General features: G+C 32.2%; 1 protein-coding gene across 3 annotated transcripts; it reads right to left on the bottom strand.

The window, feature by feature from the left end:
• Positions 1–4,823: 4,823 nt before the first annotated feature.
• AGG3 (guanine nucleotide-binding protein subunit gamma) lies at positions 4,824–9,641 on the bottom strand. 3 transcript variants are annotated; one of them, XM_028266149.2, is made up of 6 exons: positions 8,696–9,641; positions 6,890–6,942; positions 6,638–6,682; positions 6,517–6,561; positions 5,233–5,572; positions 4,824–4,968 (listed from the first exon to the last, which is right to left on the bottom strand). In XM_028266149.2, exons 1-6 carry the CDS (start codon positions 8,843–8,845, stop codon positions 4,957–4,959), a joined length of 645 nt encoding a protein of 214 aa, XP_028121950.2. In that variant the 5' UTR covers positions 8,846–9,641; the 3' UTR covers positions 4,824–4,956. The 3 variants fall into 3 exon arrangements, with proteins under 3 accessions (XP_028121950.2, XP_028121948.2, XP_028121949.2); XM_028266147.2 differs by lacking the exon at positions 4,824–4,968 and having other exon boundaries at positions 5,130–5,572; XM_028266148.2 differs by lacking the exon at positions 4,824–4,968 and having other exon boundaries at positions 5,130–5,572; positions 6,517–6,558.
• Between the last annotated feature and the right edge of the window lie 7,607 nt (positions 9,642–17,248).

Below are 17,248 nucleotides of genomic sequence, written 5' to 3'. Positions count from 1 at the left end.
AAGGATAATATAGTGGATCCACGAACTACTCAATGATATATAACTGAGAAGGTCAAACCGAAAAATAGTGGCCGCTAAACAAAAAGTTTAACTAGAAAGCAAATGAGGGAAAGTTCATCGAAGGGAATGTGATTAAAGCCTATTACATCAGAGTCATCATAATGGTAACCCTACTTAGATGACTGGAGATCCCAAGAACTAAGTTCAAAGGGACAACTAAGTTATATGTGGCTTGTCAGAAACCACTAAAGGAGTCTAACTCCTATCCATTCCTATGATGAGAGTGATATCTGCAACATGCGTTGTATGCAGGGAACTTAGGGTAAGCTATGCTTTTAATGATCACTTATATCTTGAAAACCCTAGAGGGGTATCTTTCAAGAGAAGTACTAAAGAGACTCGAAATAAGGATCATCTATATGAGTGTGAAGGGGCCGCTTCTATGAAAATTGATAAGGCTAAATTTTCTAAAACACTCATGAAACACCAGGAGATGCCCAAGGCCAAAATGGGCACAACCGTGAGAACTAAGCCGTGATTGGAGATATTCTGTGTGAATTATATTGTCTTGGCTTACACAAACGGCTGAACAGTTCAAGGCATCATGTCCACTGACTAGCTAGTAAGTCTCCCGATGCAATGTATTTCCTTAATGTACTCTCTCTTTGTCTGCATGTTGTTGCATGTCCTTTTCGTAAATTTCATTCATGTGAGGGATTGTTGAAAATTTTGAATTTAAATTTACTCCAATGGTTGTGTCTCTTGAGATGGAAGGGTGTGTCCTTTTGAAGGGTCACAACCTTTCTAAAGAGTCATGGAGGAATTTATAAATTTCATTCCCCTCACTTCATTTTGGAATATAGAATGCTATTTTTCTTTTCACTTTGCATCTATTCTTCATATTTTCTAAGTCTAATTTTCTTATAAAGAGAGTACATGCATAGCAAAGTTCGCTAGGCTTGCAATAGTAGTGCTGCTAGTGCAAGACATTGATCGTTGTATATTGGGAGATAGACGTCTATTGAATCCTAAGTACTGGTGGGAGGACGAATCTGTCTTAAGGAAAGAGTGTCACACACTCGACTCGATCAGGTTTTATCTTTTTATGTACTGTAAGTTCTATTGAATCCTAAGTACTAGTGGGAGGACAAATCTGTCTTAAGGAAAGAGTATCACACACTCGACTCGATCAGGTTTTATCTTTTTATGTACTGTAAGTTTTGTTACGTTTTATGTCAATTTATTTCAATTTTGGTTTTGCCTAAAAATCGTTTACATATTTTTAAATTATATTTTCCAGATAGTTTGGTACTATTTTTCCAACACGATGTTTGATTATAACTTTTGTTCTATTTTTTTTTTTTAATTATGAGTCTATAATATGTTAATAATCAAACTCACAAATGATATAACTTTGCTTATAATACCATACATTACCCAATATATCACAATAACACTCAATACTCTTTACATATTTTCCCAAAAACATATACATATATATATATTAGGAAAATGATATTTGTCATATTTTCTATTTCATGTTTTATGGTGAAACTTATGGGATTAAGGTGGAAACCGAAAAAATGTAATGGTAGCAAGGCTTCTGATCATACCACAAATTCATGTCCTTGGTAACCGAAGCCTATGGTCTCAAATGTAAAGTCAAAAATGTTTCCAAATTAAAGACAAGATTGGAGGGTCAAAGAGAATAGAGTAGAACACAAGGACAACGATTTGGGAAGAGAATAAAATGTTTCCACGCAACAAAGTTGGCTTCCCAAGCAAACCGAGTGGCAGTGGCCGCTCAAAATTTTTAGAAGTTTTTTTTTATTTTTTTTATTTTTTATAAGGAGTTTTTAAGATTTTGTTTAAGATGTGAGTTGATTTTTTTATATTTTAATTATTTTAATTTGAGGTTAAAAAATCTCGTTTATGATAAAATTTTTGATCTTTTTGACTTTGTAAAGAAAAAAATAAAATAATTATGAATTGAATGTGACATTTTATCTTATAAATTTTTTAACCTATTTTATTTTATTTTTTTGACTATTTTAATAAAAAAATTAAAAAAAAAAAAAACTCATATGCCAAATGAGGGCTAAAGGCACTTGTTAAAGATGTACTAAAAGTTATTGTTAAATTATTTTAACTACTTTTACTATCATAGAAGATAGGAAATGTGTCTTTCTAGATAGTAAAATATCATTTGCTCTAATTCTTTCTATTTCAACATTATATATACATTTCAAATGTAGTTTATTTATTTTTTAAATATTTTTTTTATCATAAAACTAAATGCATTTATTTTTAAATGAAATTTCATGTTTTTATTTTAAATTTTAAATTTTAAATGTCCTCTATTTTCAATCATAATTAAATCATATGGTGTAAAGAAAATAAATCTAAAAATAAAAAATAAAGAAAAGTGAATTTAAAAATTAAAAAAAAAAGGAAAAGGAAAATGAATCTTAAAAAAATGAAGTGCATATAATTTTTTATATTTGTTATAAAAATAAAGGGCATTTAAAAATTAAAAAAGAAGTTCAAATTTTCATTTAAAAATAAATGCATTTACTTTTATGATAAAAAAAATATTTTAAAAAATAAATAAACTCTATTTGAAAAGTTTATAATAATGAAATAGAGAGAATTGGATAAAATGATACTTTAGTCTCTAGACATGTTCATAGATTTTTTTATCTTCAATAATAGTGGAGGTGATTGAAATAATTTAATACATTCTTAACAAATGCTCATGGAACATTTGTTAACAAAATCCATATTAAAACAAAAATTGTACAGATCTTAAAAACTCTATTAAAATTTTTATTAAATATCTCATATGAGTGTGGAACCCACATGAGACTCACATGTTGTGAATTTCACATTTATTTGAGACATTTGATAGAAATTTTAATAAAATTTTTAAAATTTTAACATTACTCGTTAAAATGACAATAAAAAAATTTTGAATTTTTTTTTTGTGAGCATTAGGCAACCGTCTTAAGTGGCCTCCATCTTTGCGGAGTGGGAAGGTGGCGGTGTCCCTAAAGATGTGGTCGTGTCGGGTTTTTCCCAAAGGAGGCAAGCAAGTGGTCGCATCCTCTTTATATGTCCTTCCACGTAAGAACAAGGACATTGGAATTTCAAGAGCATAGTGTGTCTCCCCAGGGTGAAAACAAAAAAAATCTAAGATTTCGTTTATTTTTTGAAATAGAATAAAATAGATTGATAATAAGAAAATTAATAGTGAAAAAATTAGGTCTCGTTTGGGAAGTAAGAGTTTTAGCTTAAAAATAAAAAAGTTACTAAAAAAAATCAAAAAATCCATAACTTATACAAAAAAGTCAAATTTTCTTCTCTACTTTTTGCACGTTTTTTTGTAAAAAATTAAAAAATTATTTCAAATATAAAAAAAAAAATTTACCTCATATTTTATAGCCAAATAGCTACTAAAGTAGCCTATTCCCAAACAAAAATAAAATTGTGTTTGTTTTAATGATAGTTGCTAGTGTGGAGAATACTAAATTATTACTTTATAAAAGAAATATAAAATATTAAAACAAACAAAATTATGATTTTTACTTAACAAAAAATATAAAAAATATTAAACATTAATGTTAAAAAAAATGTCCAACATGTAAAACAAAAACAAAAAAAAAGAACCTAAACCGGAGAACTAATTTCTTAATATATCACCTCCACCTCCTCCATCTCAATCTCAACACCAAAGTCCATCCTAATCTCTTGAGATAATGAATCCCTTCTTTATCTCCCAAAATAACACAACATATAATAAGTCCTACCTCCATCTCAATCCCTTTCCTACCTCTATCCCTACCTCTATCTCCCAAACAAACGAGACCAAAGGAAAAGATCTCTGCAACCTCAAACTTGCTAGAACAGGGGTGTCTTCGGCTTTGTTGCCTTTCGTGGTTACTCTGTGTGTGAGAATATTTCATCTCTTTCAGGCCTAGCCTCTTGAGTTTTTGAGTGGCTTCTCTCTTTAGGCTTCATCCGGTTTCAGAGGTGCCTCTTTGTGAGGTTGTGGGCCTTTCAGCTGCCTCCTTGTGTCTACTTTTCAGAACTCGTGTCTTGAATTTTGTTATATATCTTTTTCTTTTTCTTTTTTTTTTTGGTTAATAAAAACACTATAACTTAACAAATAATAATAATAATAAAAAAAATTAAAATTTCACATCCTACATACATATAGGACCCACTATTACATGGTGAGTCACATAAGTTATAGGGTTTAGAACTGTGGAGATAAAGATTGGCTGTTTAGATATTTCTTATCTCCTAATTCTATCCAAATCTACCAATGTAAGACTAATTTTGAATCTTATCTCTAACAAATGTTACTAGAAAGGTTAAATCAATAACAAAATTGAAACGATGTCTCATCTCATATCTTGTGGCTGTAGTTTTGCAGCAACCACTAAATTAATCCAAAACAAGACCACTCAGTTCAATAATTGTATCAATAATGAGTTTTTTGGGACCACTAAACCAAAAAATGAAGATAAGAATTTGCTCAAGGGACTTGTACATGTAAACAAGCCAAGTTGAATTGAGTAGTGTGTTGTTTAAGCAGCTCGAGTAACTCAAATTTCTATAGTTTATGTAATCGAGTTGAGCCAAGTATCTGGATGTTCAAGCTTGGCTTAACAACTTAACAAGTCTGAAAATTTGTCAAAACAAGCGTATCAACAAACTTTTAACAAGCGGAACACGAGTAACTTGGTTCAGTTCACAACCCTACTCGAACATTACAAAGAAAAGAGTGCAAATCACCTATGGAAGAACCTCTAAGAACTTTGGACCAACAAATAAACAACGCTAGGCCATCCAACTTATGAAGGCACCCCCACCTCTCAGCCTCAGAATGGACCAGTCGATCAAACCACTCATATGAGTCCAAAGTGAATCCACTCAACTCGTTTACAACTCTACTCACCACATGTCCTACATTAATGCAGTTAGAAATGACAAGCCATTATTTTAAAAGTCATGTCATGGTTGTATCGAGGCAACAATGCTGGAAAAAATAATATCCACCACAAAGATGTCAAAACCGCTCCATATCAGCAAAACAGATACTCGAATATAAAAATAAAATGGCACGGTGAAAAAGAAAGCTTCCATTGGATTATTTCATAAAATATACTAGTAACATAAACAAAAGCAGGGGTAGCAACAGTTTTTTGTACAACAGCAACAAAGGTTTACCTTTGGACATTTGGGACAAGAGCATCTCCATCGACAAGAGCAATCTGGGCAGGAAGGGCATCGTCGTGGAAAGCAACATTTGATGTTGCACGAGCTGCACGAGATCTTGTCAAAGCATTGGGAGCGTGGCCAAGAACAACATCGGCATTTTGGTATTGAACATCGGCATCGGCATCGGCATCGGCATTTTGGTATTGAACAACATGCGCATTTTGGTATTGAACAACAATGAACACATGAACAGCAGTTGCATAAATTGCAATCGCAGCAGTGCGGCATTTCAAGATGAGGAGTGCACCCAAAACAGCAAATCCATGAGAAGTTAAAACATGGTGCTCCGCTGCACAAAAAGGGAACTCAATTTCATATAGGAAAGTATTTGAATTAATCCACTAGTGGATAAAATTGGTATAGTACAAGATGAAGGCAAATAAAGATGTGGACTCCTCTTGTAAATGCAATGTTTTAGATGTTGCACTTGAAATTAACAGTCCACCAAGCACTTCATGCAAGAGAGACTGAAAAAGAATGTGAATTTCCCTTGCACCAGGTGCTTCTAACATTTTGTAAAAAATTTCCCATTTTCAAATCTTTCAATTAAACAAGAGTTAAGTGCGCCATGTCTGAACTAAGGCTCTTTGAGGACTGTACCGCTTGTCTGGCTTACCTCTCTAAGAGTTTTCTCATCTTACGAGTTGGGTAGTTGATGACCCTCTTTAACATTTTATTTTCTTACAAACTGTCGAGCTTCCTCAACCAAAAAATTGCTTGGGTTGTTAAGTTCTTTAGGTGAGCAGGAAACAGAATAATAGAAATACCACCAAGTAGGCCACATTTTAGATTGAATATAAGTGAATTTTTCGGTTACAGGGTTACACATGATCCATAGAGAAATTCTACCAAGCAAATAAATTGTTTGTTACCATTGTGAAGCTAATTGATAGGTCAAGGATTTGTTCAAGCCACAAATTTTCTATAAATAGCAAGTACCATCTATATTGCATTATTTACAAGTATTAATAGCAATACTCAGTCACTTTTTTGTTGCAACAAGAAGAAGAACAAGAAAGAAAGAAAAACAAAATCTTTTTGCAAATCATATCAAGTTTGTCACTAGAAGACATCATTACTCCATGAGTTCTGTTTTGACATTAAGAGTAACTTTTTTGCTTCTTGCTCTATTCATATAGTGTTGCAGTAAATTTATTCACGACAGCGAGTGCTCGTAGCAAAATATGAAAACTCCACCTATACAAAACAAATAAGCGAAGGACAAGAAGATACCATAGCCACTTCCAGAAATGACAAGACCTACGAGTCTTTTGACTTCTGCAAGAAAAAGAAAAACATTAAATCACAATATTATACTAGACTCCAAGAAAAGGGTTGTTGACAACTTCCTTACGTAGGTATGAAAGGATCTGAATTTGCCACCATGAAATCAGCAACCCTACCAAATTGTGAAGTCCAATCAAGTTTAGGTTTAGTAACAGAACATCAATAATTCTTAAGATAAAATATAACCTTTTCAAAAAAAAAAAAAAATCAAGATATTTGAATTGCAGGGATGAATTTGTCCAGCACAAAAAGAAGGGGGGGAAAGAAAAAAAAGATCAACTGCATGCTATACAACACAATTGCGAGACCAATCACGTACTCTTTACAGCACTGGGAAGCAGGTTGAAGGTTTCCAACAAACTTTAGTTCCCCCTGCTTACAATAAAACTATCAATGACATTTTTCCCATTAAAAAATAAATAAAGAAATAAAAATTAACCCAAAGGACAAAAAGATATGGAGAGGAAGACAAGATAGGCAAAGTTTGCAACATCAAGTGACAATTATTGGTGCAACAATTTATTAAAACATGAAGGAACATGTATGTAAATCTCTAGCATTTGGAAAATTCAATTTCTTGGTTTTCATTGGAATGAAATTGCTGTAGGAATGTCGTCTAATTTTCAGCAACCACTTAAAATTATAGACAAGTTTATATAATTAGTGAAGTTTTAGAGAACCAAATATTGAAATCGACAAGTATTCTCTTCACATCAGGTGTAGGAAACATGATAACAACCCAACCTACAGTAAAATTACAATCACCTACCCTTTTGCGCGTATCACCTGTCATATAGCATTAGGGATCAATTTGATTGATGATTTTCCAAATATTCATTCATACTTGATGTAAGAAAAAGGAAGAATGTTATGTAATTTCTTCATGTTCATCCATAGAACATAAAAACAAAAACAAAATTTCATCCTTAACGTTGATGTGCTGCCGACCTGACAGTCTGGTTACAAGAAATATTTAGCACTGGACAGAGTGGAAGTGCAGTTTAATAGATTTCTCTAAAAATATGAACAATAACAAATTTAATTTGATGAATCAAACAAATAAAGGGTCCTCTCTATAGTCTATAAGGATCTCCAGTAAGGCAGCTTATTAGAGTGTATGGTTCATTTAAATCCATGAACCAAACAAGAATGAGATCATGAATTCCTGGTAATTGTTGTTTCTCTTGTCCTTGAAATTCCAAGATCCTAATGAAAGTTGAGGGATTCATGATCAAGACAGTAGTCAAGTCTGCAACCACACAAGCATGAGTCCACTGAGTTGTGTTTGGATCATTGATTTGGATAGAGAATTAAAAAGAGAAAAAGAAAAAGGTAAGGCAATAAGTTAAATGTTTTTCTCCATTTGTGTTTCCCTTTCCAAATTCTACCCAAATCCATGATCCGAAAACAGCGTAAGTAAGGGTCTGAGATTCACTGGAAAATATTGGAAAATGACTCATTGTATCAATCATTTTAGGTCTCAGAGTAGCAAGAATTCAAAATCTTCCCTTCTGCACAAAGTATGCTAAATTAACATGTCCACTCCCTTCATATTTGTGTTTGGATCTTGAGAAAAGAAAAAAGAAAGGGAAAAAAAGGTAAAGAAATTAGCTGTTATTTCATTTCTCTTTTCCAGGTCATTTCCTTTCCACAAATTCAAGACCCAAACACAGCTTAAAATCATCTTTTGTGAGTCCAATTAGGCTTAATGGTGGTAATTCTGTTCAAAAGGGACAAAATAGGTAGATGGATTGACGATGAGGTTTTTGAAACTGTTGTATCAAGCAAGAACCCCAAATTGATATCATTAATTCAAAAACAATTTCTTCATTATATAACAACCAAATAGTAATTCTAATTGGGTTTCCACTTTCCACCATAATTTTTTTTCTCTCACTAATTCAATTATTTTCATCTTCTTTTAATTATTTGTAGTTTTTTTCAATTATTTTCATCTTCTTTTAATTATTTTTAGTTTTTCAGGGTAAAATTTCTCGTATTTCCAATTCACCATCCAACCCAATCAAGAGTAAAAACAATATTTACATAAATTCAACAACAAAACAGGCAAATAAAAAAATAAAAAAAAAATTAATTACTAAATGAATTTGAATTAAAAGTTAACCTCAAGAAAAGTAATCTCTCTCTCCAAAATCTGAACCTTAGCAAGCTCCCTACGCTTCCCATACAAATCCGGATACTCCGGCGGCGACTTGGGCCTCGGCGGCGGCAACGACGGCACCACCGAAGAAGAAGAAGAAGAAGAACCAGCCATCACTCACTCACTCACTCACTCACCAACTAACACAACATATTTACATATATACTGAACTACCCAATAGATACATACATATATCAATAGTACTACTCAGTCTCACAGTCACCATTAAGTAGCACTAATTGAATCAGTAGTAGCAATAATGGACTAGCAGCAGTAGTATTAGGTAGAGAGAGACAGAAGAGAGAGGAGAGAGAAATGGGGGTGGAAATGGAAACGGAAGGAAGATTGTGAGAGAGAAGAAGACAGAGGAAATAATTAAGTGGGTAACTGACATTGGTGGTTAAAGATAATTACGGGTCCAGACCCAAAAGTTCTGTCAAAATCCCTTACACATTACATATACATATATGATAGATGAGTAGAAAAAAATTGATTATGAGGTAGACCCAGATGGATGAAAAGTGAGTAATGATGATCAACGATGAAGAAGAAGAAAAAAAAAGAGGTGTGAATGTGATAGTAGTAGAGAGGAGGGTAGTGATAATAGAGATGGGTGAGAGAAAAAAGAAAGCTTTGGTACGAAAGCATTGGGTACATTTTGGGGAATGAGTTAGGACTCTGATTTTTGGGTTATGGGGTTGTTAATAAATGACTCTCTCTCTCTCTCTCTCTCTCTCTATTTTCTCTATTTTTCTCTCTTTCTTTCTTTGTTTCTCTGTTGATGTGTTAGTTGTCTGTCTATCTCGAACGGTCGTGGTGATTGCAGAAATGCAGTCAGAGTTGCAGTGAAGAGAGAGAGAGAGAGAGAGGTGGACACCCGTACCTCAGTCTGCTGCACGTGACTGCTGTGTAGGATACAGGAAAGAAATTTAGTGCTAGATACAAGTGGTAAGATCAACAATCTATTATTGTATTGTATTTTCACTAGGATTTGTATTTTCACTGGGTGGTCAAATCGACTAATCCGATTAATTTATCTGTTTTGTAAACGGTTTTGATAAATAATAAATGAGAGATCACTCTATTCAATTTAATTTGTCAATTATTTTTAAAAAATAATATTATATTTCTTTAATTTGTATTTAAAAAATGATATTTTATTTAATAATAATATTAATTATTTATGAAATATAAAAATTTGATCTTTATTTGAATTATAAAAAATGATAAATAAAAAAATTTAGACTCAAATAAGATTTAAAATAGTAAAAAAATTATTTTAAAATGCTTTTTTTAAAAATATAAAATTGTAAAATTCAAACTGCTAAATCGATATGCATTCACTCTCTAATCTGCATGGCAAACTCAATTTACATCCACTAAGTAAGCGGACGGATGTAAATGGATTTTTTTTCAATTTGTCTAAGTTCAGATAGATGGTTGATGAAAGTCACTCAACCCAACTTGACCCGAGAGCACCCCCTAATTTTCACATTTTATTTTTACAACAACATTTGTGGAGTGATTTGAAAATTGATTATTTTAATTGACTTTTTTAATATTTTTGGATATTCACCATCTTCCAACCCCTACTCCGACAACAATTACCATAACCATCAATGGAAATTGCCCATTCTATTATCACATCTCCCCCTTATACTTTAACTTCGCCTTGTCATCACAATCTTTACATTTGATCTCAATGAATCAATGACGGTAGGTGGTTGAGACTGGAAAGGTAATAAAGGGCTTGCGGATAGAAAAATGATGAGGGCTTTGAGGTAACAAGAGGGTGGGGGTAGTGAGAAAGGGAATGTGAGGAAGTGTGATGCAAGTGGGAAGTGAATTGCAAAAGAATAGAGAAGGGAAGGAATGAGATGCAGAAGGGTAAGGGCGTTTAGAATAATGAAAGGTCATCAAAGAGGGAAATGAGTGACATAGGCAAAGAGTAAAGGAGAAAAAGTAGTAGTAGGTGGTGAGGGGAGGGAAGTGACGGGAAGGGAAGGAAGCAACAAGACGAGGAACAAGGAGGGAAGGGAAATGAATGGGGTAGTGGAGATGATAGTTTTAGAGCACATCCTTATTTGAATGGGCTTTGAGTGGGGTAAGATTGAAATTAATAAAAATAAAATTTAAATTTAAAAATAAAGATAGTGTTTGGTTTAATTTTTAAATTAACTTTTGAATTGAAAAATCTAAAAAGATGTTTGGTTTAAAAATTTTCAAAATTGTTTTTGCTCTCTCCTCTCTCCTCTTTTTTATTTTTTTACACATCAATCAAATATTTTTTCTCTCTCCCCTTTCCTCTCTCATTGTCTCACATTTTATATATCAATCAATCAATTTTCTCTCATATCTATCTATTCAAATAAAAACAAAAAAAAATACAATTCATTTCAAAATTATTTTTAAAATATATAACCAAACAAATCTTCAAATTTGGCAAACTTTTTTAAAAAATTATCTTTAAAAATTAATTTTTAAAACTAAACTAAAAGGAGCCAAAGTATCCAATGTTAGTTTTGGAGCGCATCCTCATTTTTATTATTTTTCATTTCACACACCTAAGATGAATAAATTTAGGAAAATTCTACAATACACACCCTCATATCATGTACACCTTTACCTAAGTTAATTTTTTTTTAATTATGACTAATTTTCTTCTTTAGTTATAACGTTATTTTGAGATATTTGATTATACCTCATTTAGTGTTTGGTTATAGCTTTATTTATTTTTTAACTATGACTCATAAAATATGAAATTATGTAATTTTTTTGTTTAATTATAAAATATATATAATACACATCTTTTAAAAATGTGTACCATAATCCATAAATTTATTATAATTATATATCATTAATAAAACCACTAACAAGTACACACGCATTAGAGACTCCCCATTTTTACTCAATTTACGTACTTGATGAATATTTTTTCTTATAATTATCATCAAATAAAAAAAAATTATTGATTGGTTCAGTAGCCGTCACGTGATCATACCCCTCACTAATTACAATTTATTATTCTCTTCATATTTTTTAATCATTCAACATAAAATCGCAGGTCTTATTTTCTTTACGAATCACAATATATGTAGAGTGTTATGTGACGCTATCTCTAGATAAACCAACAACTTCTCGAAGTAAAATGACTAACAAGTACACACTACATTTCTCTTACTTCTGTACTTTATATTGCAATTATGTGTTTTCGTTAATTATTCATATTTAAATAATATATATTTTTGTTTGATATTAATTTTTCAAATTCGGAGTGTACAAATTTTAAAATGCGTGAACTTTAAAAACTTGTATTCAAATCTTAAATAAACTTTTAATCAAATAATCACGAAAAGGAGTTTGAGGGAAATTATTTGTTATAATACATGTATAAATTAATAGAATTTGATAATAAATTATTTTAATTTTAATCAAAAAATTAATAATTTTTAAATATATTCAAATTTAATTTAAATTAAGGTAAAATAATTTTATTTTTATTATTTTTTTACTGAGAGACCATCTTATCATATCAATCCCATGACCTCAATCATCCCAACCTATCAACGGATGGTGAAAGTCCATTATGCGAACTCGGACTATATGTCCACCCCAAAAGATAAAAACCTCCAAAACTTGTAAATAAATAAAATAATATTAATAATAAAGTTTAAGAACTAGTTGTTAATAAAAAGTACTCCCTCTGTCCCAAAATATTAGTCCCTTATTCCATTTTTTATTGTCCCAAAATATTAGTCCCTCTTTATAAATCAAGTACAAAAATAATGTAAATTTCCTATTTTGCCCTTCTTTTAAATTAATAAACAATTTAAAAAGTATAATTATGACATTGATATTTCCAAAAAATGTACTATCAAAAGGGTAATTTTGGAAAATTAACTTTTTTCAAATGCAATAAGTGTACTACCAAAAAAAATTAAATTCCCAAAAGGGACCAATATTTTGGGACAGAGAGAGTAGTTTGCAAGAAAATGAGAATAGGGACGGACTCACTTTCCTCTTTCCTGATTGTGATTGTCTGACTTCTTTGCAATATTTGTTGGCCCACTCAAAAATGTTTCATGTATGAAGGGCTCGTTTGGGAGATAGAAAAAAACAAATTTTTTTTTGGCCTTTTTTGTTATTTTTTGCTTTTTTTGCTTTTTGAAAATTATTAAATATAGGCCAAGTTTGGGATAATTAAAAAAAGCCAAAAGTCAAAAAGTTATTCAAAAAGTTAAAAAGTTAACACTATTCATCAAAAGTCAACAATTACGGCTGCACAACTCCCAATCCTAATTTTCCTCTACAAACTAATTTTTACTATTTTTTATTACACATTTTTCCATAAAAAGTTAAAAAGTTAACCTAAACATCCATATTTTTTCCCTCAACTTTTTAGTCCAAAAAGACAAAAAGTGCACTTATTTAGGACACCCCAAAAACAACCCCATAGTGTCACAGCATTTGTGAAAATTATAAAGAATAATGTTTGATCTATGAACTTTGTTCCGTTTGAATTGTCCGAATAAATATTTTTTAGACAATTCGAGCGGAGTAAAATTCAATGAATATAGCATTGTTGAAGTATAAAATTTTCATATTACCCACATGCACATTTTCAAAATTACCATTTTACCCTCCTTGTTTAGTGACAAATTTTGTTGTTTTCCCGTGGGGTATTTTGGTAAATTTCTATCATTGCTTATTTGGATCTTGATGGTACCATGTTGTCAAGCTGAACCCAAAATTGAAACCCTTCATGATGTTGGATAATTAATTGAATTAGTTCAGTTAATCACTATTAAGTATTTTTATTTGAGAGGTCACGAGTTTGATTTTTATTGAAGGTAAATAAATATTAATGATTTTTTTCTCAATTATAGTGTTTGTGTTGTGTTATTCATTTATTTTTTCTATTATGAACTATTTATTGTAGTGATTGTTAGGCTATACATAATGATCGTTATTAAGTTCTTGGACTATAATTGCCCACATGTAATTTTTTTTATATTTATGATTTTTTTTTTTGTACAATTATCATATTAATTTGATTTTATTCAATCTACATATAAGGACTTACAAAATTGAGGTCTCAAACTATCGGAAAGAAATTTGTAGGGGTCCTCATGAGGTAAACTAAATCGAACTGAACTTTTTTTCGAATTAGAAAGAAGTCAGACCTTACCTATAAGGGTTTGATTTGTATAGTATTGGTTATGAGGTATAAGTGATTATGAGACAAAAATGCCCTTAAGATGTCTTATGCATATTGTAGAGATCAATAATGTATTTAATCATAAATTAAACTAAATATTATATGTATATTATGTTCTAACAATAATTTTTTTGAGCCCATCTCAAACAAATTTCAATAAAATTGATCACAAGCTAAACTTAAGTGGTTTATTTTTAGGGAAATCCTATAATACACACCCTTTTTAAGTTGCGTACCATTGAGGTGTTTGTTTCAGCTTTTCAAAGCCAACTTATGACTTTTAGCTTTGAAAAAGTTATTTTGGACTATTTGATTAAACTTATTTCAAACAGCTTCTGATTCTAACAGCTTATTTTAACTCAAAAAAGTTGATTCTGAGAAGCTGCTCACCCCTTACTTCTGATTATCAGCTTCTGCTGTGGACATGTTAATTTATGGTTATACTCTTAAATTTTTTTATTTTTTATTTTTTTAAAAATAGAAAAAGACTCAAATGGACTATAGATTATTATTATTATTTTTTATGAGAAATGTAGACAAACAAAAAATAAAAATTAATTGAAAAAAACTATTTCACAGCTTATTTAACAAATACTACTCAGCAACTTAAATCTATAATCCAACAGCTACACCAAACAGATTAACAACTTCTGATTAAAGTCATAATCTATAATCTGTTAAGCTATAATAAACTGTTTTAACAGCTACACCAAACGGGCCCATATATCCTAATTATGATATTTGTAGTCTTTAGTTATGACTTATTGTGATGTTACTAGAATAACCCATGTTGTTATGTCCATCTTGGAAGTAAGTCTTGAGAGGGTGTTGATTAAGATCAAAGAACACTAAAAAAAACAAAAAATTTAGTAAAAAAAAATTTAAAACATTTTGCATATTTCTATTTTTTTGTTATATATATTTTAGTAAACTTATTTATTTTTTTAATTTTTTACACATACTATTACTGTTAAGTATGGTCAGTATTTATAATTTTAAATAGTTGTAAAGTATTTATGGTTGCAATAAGTATGGTCGCAAAATTATGGGTCATTGACTGATCCTAGCATAGCACTATGGATATCGTTTTTTTGAATTGGAAATAGACTCCCATGTTGTATTCATGTTACTATTCTCCTCTAAATGCACATCACCTTGGTTCCAACCTTTAGTATTGAGAGGGTAATTTATATGAAAATTGGGCCGAGTTAGGTAATGGGTCGTTATGGGCCACAGTGCGAAGGGCTGAGTAAAAAGGCCATGAAGTTACTCCGACCCAAGAGAGGTGTAAAGTTACTCCGGTCTGCGAGATATCTAAAGATTACTCCGGTCCCAAAGAACTTACGGAAAGTTCGGTCGGCACTCACTAAGTTATCCCGGTTTGGACCGGAGTATTGGTTATTCCAGTCTAAACATACCGTGGTTAGCATTAAGAAAAGCCAAGGTAAGAACGGTGAATGGAAGAGCCGAGCTAATGTTATCTCGGTCTAGTCTGCGGCTCAGCATAGCCATGCTTACCTCGGTCATGTTGAAGTCTGACCACGGTAGAACCATCTCACTTGGTTTATGCAGTGAGGGGGGTGTTGAAGGATAAGTATAATCTTTCAGGAGTATGAATCCTAGGAGGACTCTACATGGAGGAGTAAAAGTCCTACTAGGGCGAAACCTATAAAAGCTTACAACATCACCTATGGAGAGGTAACACAACTTTGATTCCTGAATACACAGAGCTTTTTGTCTATTTGTCTATTTTGCTGACTTAGGCATTGGAGAGGTTTCCGGCACACACCCGCCGGCTAGCTCACGTTTGTGTTTTCAGGGAGTAAAGCGACGACGTTTGGAGGAGCGCAGACTTGATCAACAGGATTAAACGAGAAGGTTTATTTCTTTCTCGTACAAGTATATTACTCTAGCTCTCTCTATGGACGTAAGTAGACTATCACTTTTTTGCATATATATCGTAAGGCAAATGGTATTGTTGACAAGTTGGCCAAATCTGCTATCTCTACAAGGCAAGGATCTCTTGATTTATACCTGTGAAGGGGAGAAAATTCAAGCCTAGCCCAAATGGTGAATAGGCCTGGAAAAACCTTATAAAGGCCCAATCTAAATGTGGCCCAAGGAAAAGGAGAAGCTGACTAGATCCGTTGCATATTTGAGAAAAGTAGGATACGGTTCAAAACAGATCGACTAACATAACAGCAACCGTTTGATCGGCATGAATCCAACGACCGAAGGCTAAGGCAAGTTGGCCACCACCAACAAAACTCCTGACAGAAGAAAGACCATTTGATCGACCTAGATCCAACGATCATATTTTAGTACAACTTGACCACTTCATCTGACGAAAGATTAGTCGTCTTAGAAGCAGAGATCATATGCAGCAATCACAAGTTGGCCACTACCAAAATGACACCTAACAAGAGACTGATTGTCCGATCAACGGTTCATAACAATATGACAACTAGCTATAAAAAGGGAGTAGCATAAACAGTTAATGACATACCAAGGTAACCCAAAAAATATTCATAAAAACTTTACTTATCTATGAGAAAGAAAAACGCTTGAGACACCTAATTTATTACTCTTAAAAATCACTCATGATGATGTGTCTAAGAAGTGTCAAATTTTGATTTGTTAAACATTTCATCATATGAGGTCTAACCTTAATGTCACATCATTAGAGGTCATTTAGAGATGATAAATTAGAGGAATATAGTATTGTTGTATGAGAATATCTGATCAAATTGCTAACTTGATTTTTTTTTTTTTTTTTTTTGTTACAGGGAAATCCTCCCACCCTCCCGCAGGTCCAAGGCAGCGCCCCATGAGGAGATCACCAGGGTGTCCTGTTGTCCGTTCCGAGTAAGAGACTATAACCTGGAAGCTTGTCCCGACCTCCCAAGGCAAGCTCCGATTAAGTCAGGACTCGCACAGCGGGGGAGCATTAAACCCACACCAAGTAGCTGATTAGGCATCCTTGAGGTCCAACCTCCTAACCAACAGTGCTTCGCCCAGAAGATTGGCCCAATGGGGGGAATTGAACTTGTGACCTTGGGGCTTAAACCCCAAGGCTTTACCACAATGCCACAACCCCTTGGGTTTTGCTAACTTGATTGTCGGAGAGTCTTCCAGACATAACTAGGTCAGGGGTGATTACTGACTTCGGTTTCTTTTTCAAACAAAGGAGTAGGCATATCATCTCGCTAATTTCGTATAGGGACAAATTTACCATCCACAATACCCTAAACCCTATTGGTTTGCAAAAACTTTTATGAACAATAATAATAATTTTGTTT

Source organism: Camellia sinensis, chromosome 4 (assembly GCF_055761805.1).
Source record: "Camellia sinensis isolate YWXY chromosome 4, ASM5576180v1, whole genome shotgun sequence".
Lineage (NCBI taxonomy): Eukaryota > Viridiplantae > Streptophyta > Magnoliopsida > Ericales > Theaceae > Camellia > Camellia sinensis.
The sequence above is the reverse complement of the archived record's forward strand: the minus strand, read 5'-3'. Positions and strand labels throughout refer to the sequence as shown.

Coding starts and splice junctions, on each gene's coding strand:
- AGG3 (XM_028266147.2), bottom strand. CDS start 8,845: ATGGCTGGTTCTTCTTCTTCTTCTTCTTCGGTGGTGCCGTCGTTGCCG. Junction 6,943..8,695: donor GAGAGATTACTTTTCTTGAG/GTTAACTTTTAA, acceptor TATTGTAAGCAG/GGGGAACTAAAGTTTGTTGG. Junction 6,562..6,637: donor TCAGATCCTTTCATACCTAC/GTAAGGAAGTTG, acceptor TTTTTCTTGCAG/AAGTCAAAAGACTCGTAGGT.